Source organism: Erithacus rubecula, assembly GCF_903797595.1.
Source record: "Erithacus rubecula genome assembly, chromosome: 4".
NCBI classification, from domain to species: Eukaryota; Metazoa; Chordata; class Aves; order Passeriformes; family Muscicapidae; genus Erithacus; species Erithacus rubecula.
Window position 1 is genome coordinate 6,679,113 of NC_136686.1, and position 17,920 is coordinate 6,697,032.

The following is a 17,920-nucleotide window of genomic DNA, read 5'->3' on the forward strand; positions in this document are numbered from 1 at the left end:
ATTTCCCGCTGCGTTTCCTGTGTGGGGACAGGGGCTGTGGCGTCAGCGGCGTGTGGGGACACGCGTCGTGGGGTCAGCGGCACCGGGGGCGGGCGGGAGCAGCGCGGGCAGCGGCGATGGCGCCTCTGCTTGGCCACGCCTCGCCGCCGCTGCGAGGACCCCCCGACGCCCGGCGGGGACGGACTGGGCTCCCCACGCACCCCGGCAGTGAGGGAAAACACAAAATCATGGGGGAAGGACAGACACCGACGCTGCCTGAGGCGGCCCCCTGGCCGAAGGGCGGCATCAGCCCGGAGCCGGGAGCAGCCAGCAGGATGGGGCTCCTCTTTCGCAGGAGGTGAGAGGTGCGGGGCCGGAGCTGGAGGCGGGGCTGGCCCGGCAGGGGCAGCGGGGAGAGCTCCAGCAGCTCTCTGGGAGTGCTGGATGGACTCCGGGATGAGGAGGGGGGTCTGGGAGGTTCGTGTCCCTGCTGAATTGGCAGCAGCCTCGTGTGTCTGTGTGTGTGGGGAACCAGCTCTGGAAAATGAACATCAGCGAGGTGGAAACAAGAAGTGGGTTAAAATGGGTTGGACTTCTCCCAACCATCTAAAGATAAAAATCCCTTTTGGTTTTGATTTAGGAAGCCAACACTGAAGCGAGTCTGGAGGTGTTGGCGGTGCTTTTAGTGCAGTTTTGGTGAGGTGCTGCCTCCATGCCTTTCTCGCTGTTGGCTCCGCAGGTGCCCCTGATTTCCCCGAGAGCCGCTGGTTTGTCTCTGCTTCTCGCAGCCCAGTGGTACCTTGGGGACAGCTCATGCTGTTCTGCCTGCAGGGACACTTCTGGTGCCTTCGGAGCCGTGGGAGCAGCAAAGGGACGGCAGTGACAGGCTTGGGGTGCTCTTCCTTCCTCCCGGGCAGACTCTTGGCTTGGGTTCCTCAGCTGTCGCTTGCCAAGCCTTGGCTGTGCAGGCAGCAGAACATTTAAGAGGAGAGCAAAGCTGGAGGTATTCTGGTTTCAGAAAGAGACTTCAGAAAGGTCCTTTGGGAAGAGACAATGAACTGGTCTCAGTGTGCCAAAAAGAGCCAGTGGGATGTGAAGGTGTGGGACAGTCTGGAAGGTTCTTTGTGCCCAGAGTATCGTGGCAAGTGCAGCACTAGGAAAGTCTGAAGTAAATCTTGGAGTGCCTTTTGTTGGCTTGTGGAGCTTGGAAGAGATGCTGGGTGTGAAATTCCAGGGAAGCTGCAGAGCCTGGAGTGAGAAGCAGTGGAAGGAGCTGCTTGTTGCCACCTTCCCCTCAGTCCCCTGGAGCTCCAGGCCACCACACATCACCTTTGCTTTTCCAAGGCTTTTTCTGGTTTTTTTGGTCTTTTTTTTTTTTTTTTTGCTGGAGGGTTTCTAAATGTGGCCCTGGGCTTGGCTGCAGGTGGATGTTATTTCAGTTTCAGGAAGTGTCTCCTTGCCTGCTTTGTGATTTATCAGTCCCAGTGTCAGATCAACTGCAGCAGAAGCTGTCAAATGAAACCCAGAGCCTGGACTGGGATTCCCCAGGCCCCTGCCAAGCACAGGGGTCGTGTCTTGGTGTTGATTCTCCAGTCCTGTCTGCTCAGGCCTTGTCCTGAACTGCTCAGCCATAAATGCCATTGCAGGAAGAGCAGAAAATCCCACAGTTGCTGTCTGCACTGACTTTGTGCTGCAGCCTGAGCTGTGGGGCTAAGCTGGATAAAAGGTGGAGAGTGGCAAGTGGGAGTGGCATGTCTGGATCCACCCTTGGATTCCAGGTCCTCCCCCTGGATCTGTGCTGCCCATAGTACAGAGGAAGGAGATGTTGGAGTTCCTGTTTGTCTACCTGCTGAGCTTGGAAAAAATTCCAGGGAAGAAGCTGTGCCTGTTGTAGGACTGGAGAGAGAAGCAGTGGCAGCTGTTTGCTTTGTGCTGCTTTCCCACCTTGGCTTTGGCTCCCTGGCACTCCAGGTAATCCCACACTGCCTTAGCTTTTTTTTTAAGTGCTTTCCTGAAAGGTTTCTGAATGTGGTAGTGAGCTTTCCTGTACTCCCCATTTATATGGATGATCAGTTTCAGGAAATGTCTCAGTGCCTGGATGGATTCCAAAGTCCCAGTGCCAGGTTAATTGCAGTGAAAAAAGGGAAAAGAAGTCTAGAGCCTGGACTGGGATTCCCCAAGCACAGGGGTCGTGTCTTGGTGTTGATTATCCAGTCCTATCTGCTCAGGCCTTGTCCTGAACTGCTCAGCCATAAATTGCAGGAAGAGCAGAAAATCCCACAGCTCCTGTGGATCACTTGTCTGCACTGACATTGTGCTGCAGCCTGAGCCGTGTGTCCTAAATGTTAGGTTTGAATTATTGCAAATTTTCCAGGATTGTGTGTTTGGAGTTGCTGGTTTAGGGATGGCAAGGTCTGGATTTGAGTTTGTGGGCACCCAGCACTCCTTGTGTCAGCTTTAGGTCTGGAATGGTGGGAATTGTTGGAGGAAAGAGAAGGGAATGGAAATGCACAGATCCATTCCTGGAGAAATGATCAGGACAGGAAAACAGAGGGTGTGGAACTGCTGGGAGTTCCTGGAGTGAGGGAAGGGATCCAAGGACTGGAAGCAAAAGCTGTGGAACAAAGCCTGAAAGGGGGCAGAGAAAAGGGGAGAGAATCCCTGCTCCAGGAATCCAGCAGGGGCCAGGAGAGGATCATTTTCCATCCACCAGCTCTTGGTGAAATCCTAATAATGGAGGTCAAAGGAAATTATTTGTTTGTTATTATGTTTGGAATGAAAGGTGCTATTCCAGAGGGAAATATTCACCTGTTAAAATTCTGTTGGATAAAGGAAAACAGGGAGGAAGCAGCTGGGAAATGAACAGGTGGGTTTTTGGTGGATACAGGGTAAGATGTGGGAAGGGGCTCTTAGATAAAATACACATCATGGGTACCACCAGGAAAATCCTCAAATGCCCATTTTTCCAAGCCCTGACATTCCAGAGGAGTAACCAGTGGTTAGTACATCCATTTCTATATTCCTTGGATGCCGTGTTGGAAAGAGATAATATTGGGAAATTAACAAATCCAGGGAAGTAATTACTGATTAAAAAGAGCTCTGGAGGCCCAGGTTTTGATATTCATGGTAAGGCTTTATTGATTGGGAAAGATTCAGATTTGCTGAGGTTCCTGTGTTTGCTTCAAGCTGCTTCTCCTCATGAGACCTGGGAATGAGATTTATCCATTTCTGTGGCCCAAACAGGAAATGCAGCAACTCCAAAGTGTGGGGATTCTGGATGTGCTTCCTTAGTTTGGCCTGGAAAGAGAAAGGAAACACAGTTTAACCCTATTCCTCCATGTCTCACCAAGGGGTTCAAAGCCCCTTTGGTTTTCTGAAGCGCTCAGTGACCTCGGCCTCGCTCCAGGGCCTTGCTCAGAGGGTCAGCATTCCCTGTGCCTGGAGAAGGGGCAGGGAAGGACACGCTGAGAGCATCCCCTTGGGGAAGGTTCCACCTGCCTGTCCTGCAGAAATGGGTGTAGAGCCCAGAACTGCTGACAATGAGGGGTTCAGGGAAAGGCAAACTCCCTCTGAGTGCTGGGGGCTCCGTGAGCTCTGCCAGAGGTGCCCCTGGAGCAGCTCCTGCCCAGCTGCTGTGCCTGGATCCATGGCTGTGCCTGGATCCATGGCTGTGCCTGGATCCATGTGTGTGCCTGGATCCATGGCTGTGTCTGCTCCCCAAAAGACAGGGATCCATGGGATCCATGGGATGGTAGCTCCCAGCTTGGATGTTTGTTCTGGTCTGTGAGGGTACCTCAGGAAACCCCAAGGAAGGGATTGGAGATGCTGCTGAAATCCTGCAGGGGCACAGCCCTGTGTCCATCCCTGCCTGCTTCCAGCTACAGCCAGGGATGGATCAGGAGGAACAGCCAGGGATGGATCAGGAGGAGTAGCCAGGGATGGATCAGGAGGAACAGCCAGGGATGGATGAGGAGGAGCAGCCAGGGATGGATGAAGAGGAGCAGCCAGGGCTGGATGAGGAGGAGCAGCCAGGGCTGGATGAGGAGGAGCAGCCAGGGATGGATGAGGAGGAGCAGCCAGGGATGGATGAGGAGGAACAGCCAGGGATGGATGAGGAGGAGCAGCCAGGGATGGATGAGGAGGAGCAGCCAGGGATGGATGAGGAGGAGCAGCCAGGGATGGATCAGGAGCAGCCAGGGATGGATGAGGAGGAGCAGCCAGGGATGGATCAGGGATCCATCCAGGGATGGATGAGGAGGAACAGCCAGCAGGGACCTGCCAGCCCCAGCTCCTGCTGCTCCAGGTGTTCCTGTGCCTTGGGTGGATCTACAGCAAGGAGCTGAAGAACCAGAGGTCAAGTGGGATTAGATGAGCTCTGCTCTCCCTGCAAACCTCCAGCTCTCTGTGGGAGCCTTCATCTCCCAGAGGTTCCTATTTAACTGAATGGTAGTGGGGAAAGAAGGAACAAGCCCTGGAATTCTGCATGATGGTGTTCAGGCAGGCCTGGGCACAAATCAGCATTTTTGTACAAAGGTGTGCAGTCCCTCAGGAGCTTTCAGCAGGTGCTAAATCCCACCATCCTTCCAATCTCCCAACCCTGAGGCACCTCCCGGCTTCCAGCAGCCCCAGCCCCAGCCTGGGGGGACATTCCAGCAGGAAGGGTCGCTGGGGTGGCCCCTGTGCAGAGCAGAGCTGCCGGCTCGGGAGGGGCTCAGAAGGGGCCGGCACAGCGGGATCTGCCCGGGAGAGCTGGGGAGCAGCTCTGGCCAAGGAGCCTGACAGGTCCAGGGCTGTGAGGGACATGGAGCAAAGGGCTGGAATTGGGCAGGGGAGGGGACCCCGGGCAGGGAACCCGGGAGGTGCTGCTGGCTCTGGCAGGGACCCCCAAAGCTGGAGCTGTGGAATTCTGGAATGGTTTGGGGGGGAGGGACCTTAAAAGCTCATCCTGCTCCACCCCCTGCCTCGGGCAGGGACACCTTCCACTGTCCCAGCTTGCTCATCCAGCCTGGCCTTGGACACTGCCAGGGACCCAGGGGCAGCCACAGCTTCTCTGGGCACCCTGTGCCAGGGCCTCAGCACCCTCACAGGGAACAATTCCCTCATAAAATCCAACTTAAACTCTTCTCTTTCAAAACAAGATGAGTCTGCAAACTTACTTGCTAAAATCTTACTTGTGTTCTGTCAAAATAAACCCCAAAACAAACCCAAAAATACTAACAGGTGTCCTTTTTCCTCTTCTCTCCCAGCAATGTGGTACAAATTCCAGTGATGGGAAGAGGCTGGAAGAAGCTGGATTTCAGACAAGAGGCCATGGATAATGCAGCAGAGAAGGAGCTGCTGAACATGAAAGGCATCAGTGAAAAGTGAAACCAAAGCTGACAAAATCCCAGTAAGGATGCTCTGGAACTTTAACCCAAGATATTCCACAGGTTTATCTCTGCTGGCTGAAAATGTTGTGGTGAATTTGGAAGGTCTCCAAAGGGCAGTAAAGGTGATTGGAGTTGTGACATGACTTGTGATGGGAAAAGGCAAATTGCACCAGGACAGGATTGAACTGAAGGGGAGGATATTTCCATAAAACACAGAAAAGGGATGTTGGAGCTTTTTCTTGAAGCAGAATTTCAGCTCTATGCAAAGGTATCAACTGTGAAATGTGCATGGAATAATACAGGCACCTCTCCACGAGGCAGGAAATATTAATTACTGGGGCTAACAAATGGCATGAGCTCTCCTGGCACTGCTCAGTTGGGTTTTCCCTCAGGCTGAGGCTGCCAAACTATTCCCATGGGCTTCACCACGGCCACAGAATTCCACCAGCAATGGTCAGAGCTCATCTAGATCACCACTGGCTCCAAAGAGCTGGACAAGCTGCTTCAAGGTCAGCATTTTATTATTTCTTTATTCTGTCTAAGCTCAGTTATTGGGGTGGAGTTTTCCAATGGGTTTGATCTTTGTATGGAACCACACAAGACAAGTCTTAGTTGGATGAAAGACTTCCAGGCTGCTCTTTAATAATTGCTTTTATTGCTGCAGAAATAGTTTTTAACCCTTTTAGTCATGATACAAGAGCCAGAGCTGTCAATTTGTGGATGTTTCTGGTTTATTTAAGTCTCTGATGTGTTTAGGGAAAACAAAACCAGGCATCATCATCTCCCCATTCCTCTGGTAATCCAAAAATAGAAAAAATGTAATTTCATTTCTTAAGCATATTCAGGAACACACCTGGACTTCTTATCCACGGCATGAACAAATCTCAGGATGACAAGAAGTTTTCTCTCCAAGTTTTGAAACTTTCAGCCAAATTCAGTGTTTAACTGAGTCTCTATACATGTAATATTTTATGTGTGGGATAGATATATGCATAGATACCTGTTTGTAACATGTGACCTTTTAATTTCTATTAATAATTATTATTGTCATTTTCCCTCCAGGAGAAATAGAAACTGGATCCATAATGGAATTATTTGGGGAATTCCACCCTGGGAAGAAGCAGCTGTGTCCCAGCCTGGCAGTCACTGGTCAGGTGGGTGGTTCACCTCATTGCAGCCCAATATTCAGGCATTACAGCCTTGGGCTCTTTGCTAATTTGGGCACCTCCCCTGACTTTCCAAGTGTCTTTTACTGTCTAGAGGTTGCCATTCCCTAAAATATTAGTGGCTTGAACTTAATTTGATCATTTAGTTGACTCGTTAAAATTCCCAGCCCAAAGTTGAGCACCTGTCATCTTGTGTAGAATCATGGAATCCTGGAATGGTTTGGGTGGGAAGGGACTCAAAGCTCATCCAGTTCCTTGGGCAGGGACACCTTCCACTATCCCCTCTTGCTCCAAGCCCCTTGGCCTTGGACACTGCCAGGGACCCAGGGGCAGCCACAGCTTCTCTGTGCACCCTGTGCCAGGGCCTCAGCACCCTCACAGGGAGGAACTTCTTCCCAATGTCCCATCTATCCCTGCCCTGTGTCACTGGGAATCCATTCCTCCTTGTCCTGGCACCCCAGGGTCACAGCTGCTGCAAAGGGAAGGAGTCAGAGATGGGGACCAAGAGTCTTCCCTCTTGCTTTTCCCAGCTAAACGGGAAATTGATCACAATGACTTGGGATATTATTTGCTGTATGAGCTCAATGAGGGCATGTGGCCATATCTGCTGTTTATGGATATTTTATTCCCTGTTCATTCCTTTCCTTCTCCTTTAGCTCCCCACAGACCATGGGAGCAGTGAGGGAAAAGCCACATCCGTGGGCACAGAGGGGACCTTCCACCCAGAGCAGCTCCTGGCCATGGCTGAAATGTCAGTGAGGGGAACACAGGAGCAGATGGACTCACAGCTCAGCTGGAAATCATTTTCCAAAGGTCCTGGAGGTTGGTCTGGCAGGTGTTCCCTTTGGAAAGCTCAGGTGTTGCCTCTCCTCTCCCATCTTTGCTGCTCTCTCTCCACAGCTCTGATGTCATTGTCCCTCAGCACTAGGTGATTTCCCTCTCTTGCTACTGGGAGGGACTGGAAGCTTCCCAAGCAGCTGGGGACAGGACTGGCTGCATCCTGTCAGCTCTCCCTGAAGGGAATTTGACCTGACCCTGCTGGCTCCTCCTGCAGCAAGGACTGCTCCCGTGTTCCCTGTCACCAGGGAATATTTGGCAGCCAAGTGAAGGAGAGGCAGTGCAATGGCACTTGCAGCAGGACAGGTGTGTCTGTGCTGGCCCTGTACAGGGTGTCCTTGGAACCAGGGAATCCTGCAGGCTGGAGGAGCCCTCTGAGATCATGGTGCCCAGTTGTTCCTGGCTGTCCCATGTGCCCAGGTGCCACGTCCACACAGCTTTAAATCCCTCCAGGGATGGGGCTCCACCACTGCCCTGGGCAGCTGTGCCAGGCCTGGACAGCCTTTCCTCTAAGAGACTTCCCAATCTCCAGCCTAAAATCCCATGGGATCACATGAGGTTGTTTTCTCTTATCCATTTCAAGTGGTTCCAATCACTCCCTTCCCTTTTCATCACCACAGGTTGTATTTTTTCCCCTGTTTTTGTTTCTGCCAGGGATGTGAGTTTTTGTTCAGTCTTTTGGCAAAGTTCCTGGCTAACTCCAGGAGCTCCAAGGTTCATCCCTTTTCCCCCTGATTTTGCAGAAATGGTCTTTGCCAGAGCTTTAATAGCAACTGCCAGGCCCAGCTGCTGGATCAGGCTGGAACTCCTTTTCCCCCCCTGCATCCCCAGGGATGCTCTGTGTCCCTGAGAGGCTCCTTTCCTGTGGCACCTCAGGGATGCTCCCTGGGGCAGCAGGTAGAGGAAGCTGTGGCTTTAATTTCCATCTAATTTATCTGATTTCAATAATTCTCTGGAAATCTGTTTTTAATGAAAAGGTCCAGGAGGATATTGGTGACATCCCAGGTTCCTGGGATTCACAGGTGTGCAGTCAGAGCAAGGATTGTTCTGGCTGGCAGAAGCTGCACCAATCTCCCAGGAATGTCAGTCTGGATTTGTCTTTTCTCCCAATTCTCAGTTTTGGGGGTGCAGTGCAACCCTGCCCTGTGCATCTCCTAGAAGAGTTTTGGGGTTAAAAATGTTCTTTTACAATCTACAATATTTCTCTAGAATGCCATTAAAAATAATAAAACTGTATCAATGTTGTTTGGTTCATTTGCATTGATTAATTAAATAAATCACTGAGAAGGGGTTTGAGCAGCTCATGGTGGAGCTGGCAGCTCTTCCTTATTGTCTCTTCATTCTCTGACTGTCTTTGAATTCTTTCTGAAGCAGTTCCTGCAGTCAAGATGCACAGTGAGGAGAGCAGCACTGCTGCCCTGCTGGATTGGGAAATCCAAGTGCAGTTCCCTGGGGACACTGAGGGGATGGGGAGCTGAGCCTCAGGCTGGGTTTTGGCAGCGGGAATTCAGTGAGGAGGGGAGAGGGGAGATGTCCCAAAATTGGTTACAGCCACTGGGTACAGCCCAGAAAAGGATCCTGGTTAAAGGGGACTTGAGGGAGCAGTGGGATGTGCTGGGGGCTGTGCTGGAACCCCCAAACCCTGGGCAGGGATGGGGAGCAGTGCCAGAGACACAGGAACAGCACGGAGGGGTTGTGCTGTCACCTCCAAATTCCAGCCAGGAATGCCGGGCACTGCAGCTCCGGACGGGGCCCGGGGGGAGGGAAGGAGGGGGCGGGTGGGGACCGCAGGAGGGGAGGGGCCGTTCGTTTGTGTGACGATTTTTTTCACGGTGCAGAGTGACGTGACCCCCTCTGCTTCCCCCCCACCCCTCCCGCCCCCCCTCCCTCCCTCCGGGACCCCCTCCGGAGCAGGGGGCCCTCCCTGACCCCAGTGTGATGTAGGGAGAGCCGGAGCCCCGGCGGTGTCGGGCGCTGTGTTGGACCGGAATGGGGGGTCCCGCCGAGCGGGTCCCGCCCCGTGTGGGGGATCCAGCGGGGCAGGGGGCGCCGGGCTCCGGCCCTCTGGGCTTTATTCGCCGGCACCCCGAGCCCCGCGGCTGCGGAGAAAAAAAGAGAGCGGGGGATGGAGAACGGGAATGGGGGGACAGAGGGGGTGGTCGGGGAAAGGTGACAGGGACAGAGGACGGGGGGGGGGTCGGGGTGTGCGGGCAGCAGGGGACGGGCTGGCGGGAAGGAGGAGGAAGGTGTGGGGGGAAGATATCGTGGAGAGGGAGCAGGAGGAGCCGGGGTGGGAAGAGGAGAAGGACTGGAGGCGGGTGTGTAGGGGGGAAGAGAAGCAGGGAGAGAGGACGGAGGGAGCCGCAGGAGAAGGAAGGATGGAAGGAAGGAGAAGATGGAGGAATAGGGCAGCGTTGGGGTGTGTAGGGGAATAGGGAGGGGGACCGGGGGGGACGGAAAGGAGAATTTGGGGGAGGCGGGGGGTAGGGGGAAGAGGTCTGCGGGGAGGGTAGGTGTAGGGGGTGGGGAGGAAGAGAGGGTAGAAGAAGAGGTGTAGAAGAAAAGAAATATAGAAAAAAACCCAAAAAAAAACGAAATGAGAAAGAAGTATGAAGTTCTGGCCGGCGCAGCCTCCCACTCCGAGCGCGGGCGGATAAATGGCTCTGATCCCCGTTCCCGGGGCTTAAATCCTCTGGGCCCCGCCCCGCGTAGCCGCGCTGGGGCCCCGCGCACCTGTGCGGCCCCTCCCACCCGTGAGGCCCCGCCCCTCACACCTGTGCGGGCCCCGCCCATAAATAGCGGCGGATCGGCGCAGCTCCGCTCGCTGGGTGGATGCTCGTCCCGGGTGCGGCCGGACCGGCGCTCGGAGCGCTGCGCGGAGCCCGAGGCGCTGAGGTGGGGCTGGCACCGGGACCCGAGCCCGGGAATTCGGGTCCGGGTCCTGCCGGTGTCTGCTGGGGGTCCCGGGCGGAGCATCTTTTTTCTCGGCCGGAGGGATGGGGGATTTGGGCCGGGATGGGGTTCGGGACGGCCGTGGGCGGGAGGAGCCGCTCCGGGACGGGCACCGGGGTCGAGCCCGGCGCTGCCGCTCCCTCAGCGCCGCCCGCCCCTGGGGCGCCCCCTGGCGGACACGGAGCGGCGGTGCGAGCGCAGCGCCTCCTGCCGGGCAGGGCGGCGAACCGAACCGAACCGGGACCCCCGACACCGACAGGGCAGCGAACCGAACCGAACCGGGACCCCCGACACCGACAGGGCGGCGAACAGAACCGAACCGGGACCCCCGAGAGGGCAGCGCACCCCCCGGTTCCGGCAGTGCCCGCCGCCCCGCGGAACGAGCGGCGCTGGGTCGCCGTGGGCGGGAGGAGCCGCTCCGGCGCTGCCGCTCCTGCTCCGGCTGTGCCCGGTGCGGGCCCGGGGCTCGGAGCCGCTCCTGCCGCTCCAACGGCACCTGCCAGGGGGGACTCGATCCTCTCCCTCCTCTCCCCCACTTTCTCTGGGACTTGTAGTCTCTAATGAAAAAATCCGCAGGTTTAAAAAGCCGGTGAAAACTGTTTACTTTTCATTTTTAGAGTACAGGATATTCTGAATTGGAAAGAGCCATAAGGATCATCAGCTCAGACAGTGGTAAGTGATTGGCCCACGTGGGGATTGAATTCAGAATTTTGTCCTTCTTAGCTCCCTGCTCCAAGCACCTGAGCTGATCTCAGAGTCTTGAGGATGGTCCTGTCTGGGATGGGAATGGCTGCTGCCAGCAAGGGAATTCCTGTGTAAATGCAGCTCCTTCTTTTTTCCTGCTTTGGTCTTGTATACCAGTACCTGGCATGACAGCAAAAACTGTTCCCATAACTCTGGTTTTCCACCTTTTCCAGAATTTACTCAGCAGCTGTAAAGGTGCTCATTCCATGTTCCTGTCCAGAAGAACTGAGCAGGACAAGTCCAGAGGGTTCACTTGGTCCATGGCCAAGGTTCTGGAGAGTGTCAGGGCTGGTCCAGCCTGCAGAGGGGCGTTTCCTGCAGGTGAGTGTTCACAGCCCAAAATCACAGCAGGTGCTGAGGCTGGGGCTGCTTTTCTGGCCCAGAGCTGCACAGAGCCCTCAGTGATTCCCCCTCCCTGCCAGGAATGTTCCTTGGTGTTCCCCAGGTGTCCCAGCTGGCTGGGAATGGGGACAGGAGGAGGTGGGAGCCCCAGGAAGGGAACCAGCCCCTCCTGTCCTCGGTATTGGCAGGGGAGGAGCTGTGCTGCAGTGTCCTGCCCCTGGCACAGTGTGCCAAGCACACATCCCAGGGATGGGCACTGGGATTCCTGGGCAGTGCTGGGATGGATGTGGATAAAGGGCTGCCCACAGCTCCTGGGCTGAGGCTGCCCTGAACAGGCACTGGAGATGCTTCAGCCCAGACAGACCCCACTGACCCCCCAAAATGACCCCAAGAGCAGCTGGCAGTACCTGGGAATGTCAGCAGGGTGTGTTTGCACAGGGGCTCAGACAGCAATTCCTGGTGCTGCCCTCCTGGAGCTCCTGCACACCCCCAGGTATGTCCCACCCACCCCAAATCCCTTCCCCTCCAGCCTGGAGACATCATCCATCAGCAGTGTTAAGACCAAGGGAATCTTCCCTCATGTAGAAATTAAACACCAAGCAACAGCCCTCAGAGATGCCTTAAAATCAAAGGTTAGAGTTGGGTAAAGTCTTGTTTGGGAGCCAGCTAGAAACACAGAATGGATAGAAAGCTTTCACAGGAGAGTCCCACTGAAGGTGTGCTGAAAGCAGGGATGTGCATCCCTTTCCTCAGGGAAAAGAACTTCCAGAAGCCACTCCTGAGGCTCTGAAATGAACTCAGCTTCTGCAGGGAGAGATTTCCTCCCCTGGGCACAGGAGCTGGGAGCACATCCAGCCACCTCCTTCTTCTGCTTTAAAATATCAACTGGAGCCTGAGCTGGGAGGAGGGAAACTGGCTGAATTCCAGGGAACTCTGTCAAGTGTCTTCCAGGAGTATCTGTGGGGCTGGGGGGATGAGGATTATAAATAGAAAATTCTGTGGAATATAAACCTGTCCTTGTCCCAGTCCCACTGAGCTTCCCTGGAACCTGTGCTGGTTCCTGGCACAGCTGCTGTTCAAGTGGCAGCTCTGCATGGGAATATCCAGTCTCCACGAGGCACTGTAAGGTTATTCCAGCAGGAATTCAGCAGGGAATTTGGGGCTGTGGGTATAATTCATCAGAACCAGCAAAGCTGCTACTGGCCCCCAAATCTGGGCACCACACCAAGAACAATCTTTGTGCTGCCCTGCCAGCTAAAGGCCCCGGGCTGGGAATTGCAGCACCAAGTGCAGGGAATGCTGTAAATCCCAGCAGCCCAGAGGGCCGATCCCAGTCGCAGGTGGAGTCGTGTCCTTCCCGGCCGCGGGACAGAGCGGCCCCGGCCGGGCGGGGCAGGAGCGGAGGGGCGGGAGGGGAGCGGCCCGGGCTGGGCGGGACATGCGGCTGCTGGAGCCGCCTCTGACCCGACCCAAAGCATCCTCCCCTGCCGCAGCCGGGAGCCAGAGCAGATCCCTCCTGGCCGGGCTGGGGGCAGCAGCTGGATCCCCTCTGGGGGAAAACACCCTGCCCCTGCCAGGAGCTCTGCCTCTGCTTTTCCTCCCAGCTCCTGAGCAGGGCCAGGGCCACTGTGGGGGAATTCAAATCCAAACAAACCCCACAGAGTGAATAATCCCAACAGAGAAATGTAGCATTGTAATAAAAAAGATCTGTTTAAAATGCTGTGACATCACTGTAATGGGGGTCTCAGGAGCCCTCTTAGTGCTCTTGGTTCCATTTTTATGTATTTTTACTCCCTCAGTGGGCAGCCTGTAGAATTTATTCTGGGACTTGGGTGTGGAGCAGGGTTGGCTTTGGATTGACCTTCACCTCTGGTCCCACTTTGTGCAAACACAACTTGGGCCAAGCTGGGTGAACTCATCCCCTCAGCTTTTCCCTCCAAAACATCCCCTACTTATTTCCCTGCAGATGAACTTGGATTTTGCCCCAGACTGTCCCCTCCTCACCTCCACTTTCCCTCACAGTGTCCATTCTGTTCCCACAGGTGTCCTGGTGACACAGGGAGGTCCCTGTGCCCACCGTGCCTTTCTGCTGCCCCTCTCCTCTCTCTCCACCCTTGTCCCACATGGCAGAGCACAAAAGGGGAAAGGTTTCTGAAAACTCTTCCACTTTTCTGCAATTAATTAATAATTATTTCCAATTCCCCAGTGAGAAGAACACAAACTTACAGCCATTAAGGCCTGGCAGTCCCCTGCAGTGAGAGCTCAGCAGACATCCACAGAAACAAGTCCAGCATCTGCAAGAAAGAAGAAGAAAAAAGGTGATTTATTCTGTTTCAAAGTTATTTTGAGTTCTCAAACCCAAACCAACATTTGCTCTTGATTTGGTTGGGTGAATCATGAGTGGCACAGGTCATGTCATTGATGCTGATGTGAGTGATGGTTTCTGGGGGAAATCAGCTGATTTCAAAGTTCACTTCCTGCCCCATGCCTGATCTGCACAGGAGAAAATCTCTTCCATGAAGGGATTTTGCTCCATCTAATCCCATTTTCCCAGTCTGTTCCATGTGGCTATTGCCAGGCTGGGGCAGCACAGGCAGAAGCAGCTCTCAGCACTCTCTGCTCCAAACCTCTCTGCCTGAGGTTTTCTCCAGGAGAAACCAAGGAATTGCTCATGGCAGGCTGGAGATTAAGTTATCACAAAGAGAAGTAAAGGATAAATATTCCTGTAAGATCCCTTGGGATCTGCTGGGCTGAATTGGGAAGGGGACATTCATTCCCTGCAGAGCAAATACACAACACCCTCACACACAAAGCAGAGACTGTCAGGTGGGGTCTGGCAGCACCACTCTGACCAACCTCCTTGTCCTTCTCCATTTCAGGGACTTTTGCAATCAACCTCTGAAGCTGACAAGCCCAGAAGCTCTGTCTGGCTGCTCTGGAGCAAAAGGATCCTCCCAGGGATGAGGCACATTCCCAGCAAACACTCCCATCATGGCACAGAGGCACCTCTGGAGCCAGTGTGGGGCTGCCAGGGGGGCACAGCCCCAGGTGGGGTGGCAGTGACAGCAGCAAATTCCCCCAGTCTGGTGGCACAACAGAGAGACCAAGGCCAGCAGTGCCCAGGGGAGGTGCTGGTTTAATTCTGCTCCCTGTGCTGCCACATCCCAGCAGGAAATCTCCAGTGGGGACAGAAACTCCCAGGATGCACAAAAAGCAGCAGCTGTCACCCTGATCCTGCTTAAACTCAGTGTGTGGGGCCAAAGCCCCCAGATCAACACTGACCTGGCCTGGATCAGTCTGACACTGCCCCAGTTCTCAGCTCCAGCTGCTCCCAGGGCTGCCACCACATTCCTGACAAGGTGCCAAAGGCCCCTTTGGACAGGGCTCTCTGTGTCCCAGGCTTTGGGGACTGCAGGGACCAGGGCAAGGACAGCCTGAAACCAGGACAGGTCCCTGTGGGTTTGGGACACTCTGGGGACAGCTGGGGACTCACCCCACACCACAGGCAGGACCAGGGCCCTCCAGTGCAGGCCAGCAGGGCTGGAGCCTGTTGGGTTTGGCTGCTCAAACACCAAAGCTCTTGGCAAAGATAGGACAAGTTAAGTGGGTTTTCTTGTCCTGAAAGATAATAGAAAACAGAGATTAAGTCCACAGTGGAAGGCAAAGGCTCCTGGATTTCCCACTTGTGCTCTGATTGCTCACTGTAGGGTTTTATCCATAAGAAATGAGAGGTGGCACCAAATCAAAGTGCCCTTTCTCAACATTTTTTCTCCTACATTTTTTCATACATGTAAAGGATAGCCTTTTTTTCTTATTGCATTCTTTGCCTGATTTTAACAGAATCATTTTCATTCCAGGTCCCACTTGTGAGCTTTCCTATGCTTTGCTATTGGCTTTGGACAAAGGAAGGGAAGGATCTGTTCCACATGGGTGTCATCCAAAAGGGAACAGCCCCTGTTCCATCCCCAGCCTGGGCTGAGCAAGCTCCCTCACTTTCCCCCATCCTGCATTCTGGCTCCAGTCCAGTCTGAGTTTTCCCCTATTTTCCATGCCCAGAGACAGAAAGTTGTTCTGTCAGGGTGTAAGACCTAAAACTGCATGTTGATCTGGGGGCTGTGACTGGGATTCCAGCAGGGAATTTGTTATTTTACAAACAGAAACTATTCCAGGGAGCAGCACTGGCAAGGTTGGGAGCTGCTGCTTGACCACATGGTATCAGCAAAAGAGAGAACAACAAAATGTGTTTTAAAAAACAAGGACAAAATTATTCCTCCTGCTTTTAGTGGGACCAGGGTTTATCCTGCCCTTTTAAGGCACATTAGAACCAGAGTAAGAAAATGAACTCCTTTGTTCCATTGGCCTCTCACTCCAAATTCCACCAGGACAGACAAGTCCCTCTCCCTGGAAGGCAAGGTCTCCTACCTGGCCCTGTGTCTTCTCCAGCCTTTGGTGGCTGCTGTCTCCATCCTCCCACAGCTCCTCATCTTCCTCCTCAGCACACTTGGCATCCTCATCCTGCAGAGCAAACACAGGGACAGTCAGCAGCCTGCTCATCCCAATTCTGGGCAGCAGGGATGGGCTGGTGGGACCCTCTGGATGGTCACCCCTCTGCTGGACACCATCCCTGCTCCATGGTGCATTCACCTCACATAAGGTAGTATCTGCTTCCAAATGGATTGTTGGAACAAACAGATGCAGTATGACTAAATCTACCTGAAACACAGGAATCTATAATATCAAGTTAGTCCTGCACAGAACACCTGGTTGCAGGGACATATTCCCATTTTTCTTGCCCAGGTTCCATGATTAAGACAGTGTTGTCTTTCCCTGGAGCTATGACTTCAGCTGGTTTGGGAAGGCCATTTGGTCTTTAGCTCCATTATTAACACTGGTGGTTCCAAACTAATCTCCACCAGCAGGAGTCACTTGAGGTGGACCTGCTCTTTTCACAATTGTTATTAAAACTAGCAATATCAATAACTGTTACCCTGCCATGGGCTTGAATAATCACATCTTGTTCACTATTGTTCTGTGTGGAAGAGTAAACTGGTCTCTGACACAGTGTAAATAATGCCCTCAGAGAAGGGTGTTTGTTGCTGAGGAGTGTCCTCTATCCCTGAATGTTGTAGAAAGTGAATTTTCTGTAAGTACTATACCAGGATTAAGGATGTTTGACATCTCCCTGTGGCACTGGGTTCTTCTCTTGCTTCCTGTGTTGATTAGAGACTAGAGTTAAGAAATTTCTCCTCTGCTCCTGAGTATGCCATCAGGTTTTTTTCTTTTTTGTCCTTGGTGAGTTTCATGGAGGAGGTATGTGTCAAAGCAGACTTGGACACTGTGATTCAATTCTTAAATCTGAAGCCTTTCTGAAAAGTTTTTTCCATTCCCCCTGAGCCAGTTCCCAACCAGGTGAAATGTAGCACATCCTACAGGGAAAATAGGCCAGAGTCAGTTCAAGGATCTGCAGCAAGTCCTTAAAGATGTTTTAAAAGTTGGAAGTGACAGATTACAAGGGAATTGTCTGAGCCAGTGCTCAGCTCCAGGGCTTTCCTTAGGAAAGGATGTACCAGAATAAAAAACATAATCCTGGCCCAAGTGGTACCTACCCACAGGGAGTCACAGCTGTGTTCCTGGCAGAAGGAGACCTGCTGGCAGCTAAGTGGTTCAACACTTGGTTGCATTGCAGCAACGTGGAAGAGCTGGACTTGAAGCCTTCTCTTCTTTCCTGTTCTGAGAGCAGGAGCAGGTGGGTTTACCCAGAAGCTGTGTGTAAGAAGAGAGAAATTTGTCAGGGCCCAACCAAAATAAAGATCCTTCTAATGTTGCCCCCCTATTATCAACAGCAAAATCAAAGCATTGATCTTTTCTGAATGATTTTTTCCTGACTCATTGCCCATCTGATCATTCACAAGACACTGATAGTTTTAATACTACCTGCAGTTTCCTGGAGCCATGAAACAGCCAAACAGCCAATACCTGCAGGATGCTATTCCCTGACAGCACATTCAGAGAGAAACAAACTGCAGGATACTCTTGTCCAAGCAAGCAGATGCTTTCCTCACCTGAGAGAGCTTTGAGGTGCTTCTTGGAGCCATTTTGCTTGTCCTGGCTGCAGGTAAGGCCACAAAAATGTAATTGATTCTCCAGATGCATTTTGTCACCTTTTATATAGACCTGTTTAAAATGAAACATTGGGAGGGTTCTGGGGGGTTGTTTTACAAACAAAAACTTTTCTTCAAAATAAATTAACAAAAAACCCCAGAATTACTTGTTTCCAAAATGCTGAAATGCAATACCTAAGGGCTGACTTTTCAGAATTGTCTTCTCCTTTCTTTATCCATTATTTCTTCTCAGTTATGGTCTGAGCTTACCATTCCACAAGTGTTATGTTTCTCAGTTAATCCATCCCCAAAGCCCTTTCTGAGGGTCCCTTGTCAAAACTTGTAGCTCTTAAGTGAATACATCAAAGTACTCCAGGGCCAACAAAGAAGCCATTCAGTCAGAGCCAGCAGATGGCAGTAAAAGATGGGG

General features: G+C 53.0%; 1 protein-coding gene and 1 long non-coding RNA gene across 11 annotated transcripts; both read left to right on the forward strand.

Moving 5' to 3' along the window:
* The first annotated feature begins 204 nt into the window (after positions 1 to 204).
* On the forward strand, positions 205 to 8,072 carry LOC306801113. Its single transcript, XR_013773990.1, has 5 exons — positions 205 to 337; positions 1,676 to 1,950; positions 5,226 to 5,857; positions 6,411 to 6,502; positions 7,171 to 8,072. It is a non-coding gene; the product is annotated as an uncharacterized lncRNA (long non-coding RNA).
* A 1,984-nt stretch (positions 8,073 to 10,056) lies between these two features.
* LOC306801109 (uncharacterized protein) lies at positions 10,057 to 15,119 on the forward strand. 10 transcript variants are annotated; one of them, XM_079303841.1, is made up of 4 exons: positions 10,057 to 10,246; positions 10,921 to 10,975; positions 11,268 to 11,368; positions 12,416 to 12,436. In XM_079303841.1, the coding sequence occupies exons 1-4, from the start codon at positions 10,184 to 10,186 to the stop codon at positions 12,422 to 12,424; spliced, it is 228 nt and encodes a 75-aa protein (XP_079159967.1). In that variant the 5' UTR covers positions 10,057 to 10,183; the 3' UTR covers positions 12,425 to 12,436. The 10 variants fall into 10 exon arrangements, 3 of the variants coding, with proteins under 3 accessions (XP_079159967.1, XP_079159966.1, XP_079159965.1); XR_013773976.1 differs by lacking the exon at positions 12,416 to 12,436 and adding an exon at positions 13,596 to 13,606 and having other exon boundaries at positions 10,058 to 10,246; XR_013773978.1 differs by lacking the exon at positions 12,416 to 12,436 and adding an exon at positions 13,596 to 14,010 and having other exon boundaries at positions 10,060 to 10,246; positions 11,221 to 11,882.
* The last annotated feature ends 2,801 nt before the right edge of the window (positions 15,120 to 17,920 follow it).

What these genes read in the sequence shown, in the direction of transcription:
- LOC306801109 (XM_079303839.1), top strand. Translation starts at nt 10,184, where the DNA reads ATGCTCGTCCCGGGTGCGGCCGGACCGGCGCTCGGAGCGCTGCGCGGA. An exon ending in GCGGAGCCCGAGGCGCTGAG is followed by an intron (nt 10,247 to 10,920) that starts GTGGGGCTGGCA and finishes TTTCATTTTTAG; the next exon opens with AGTACAGGATATTCTGAATT. An exon ending in CAGAGGGGCGTTTCCTGCAG is followed by an intron (nt 11,369 to 14,268) that starts GTGAGTGTTCAC and finishes TCTCCATTTCAG; the next exon opens with GGACTTTTGCAATCAACCTC.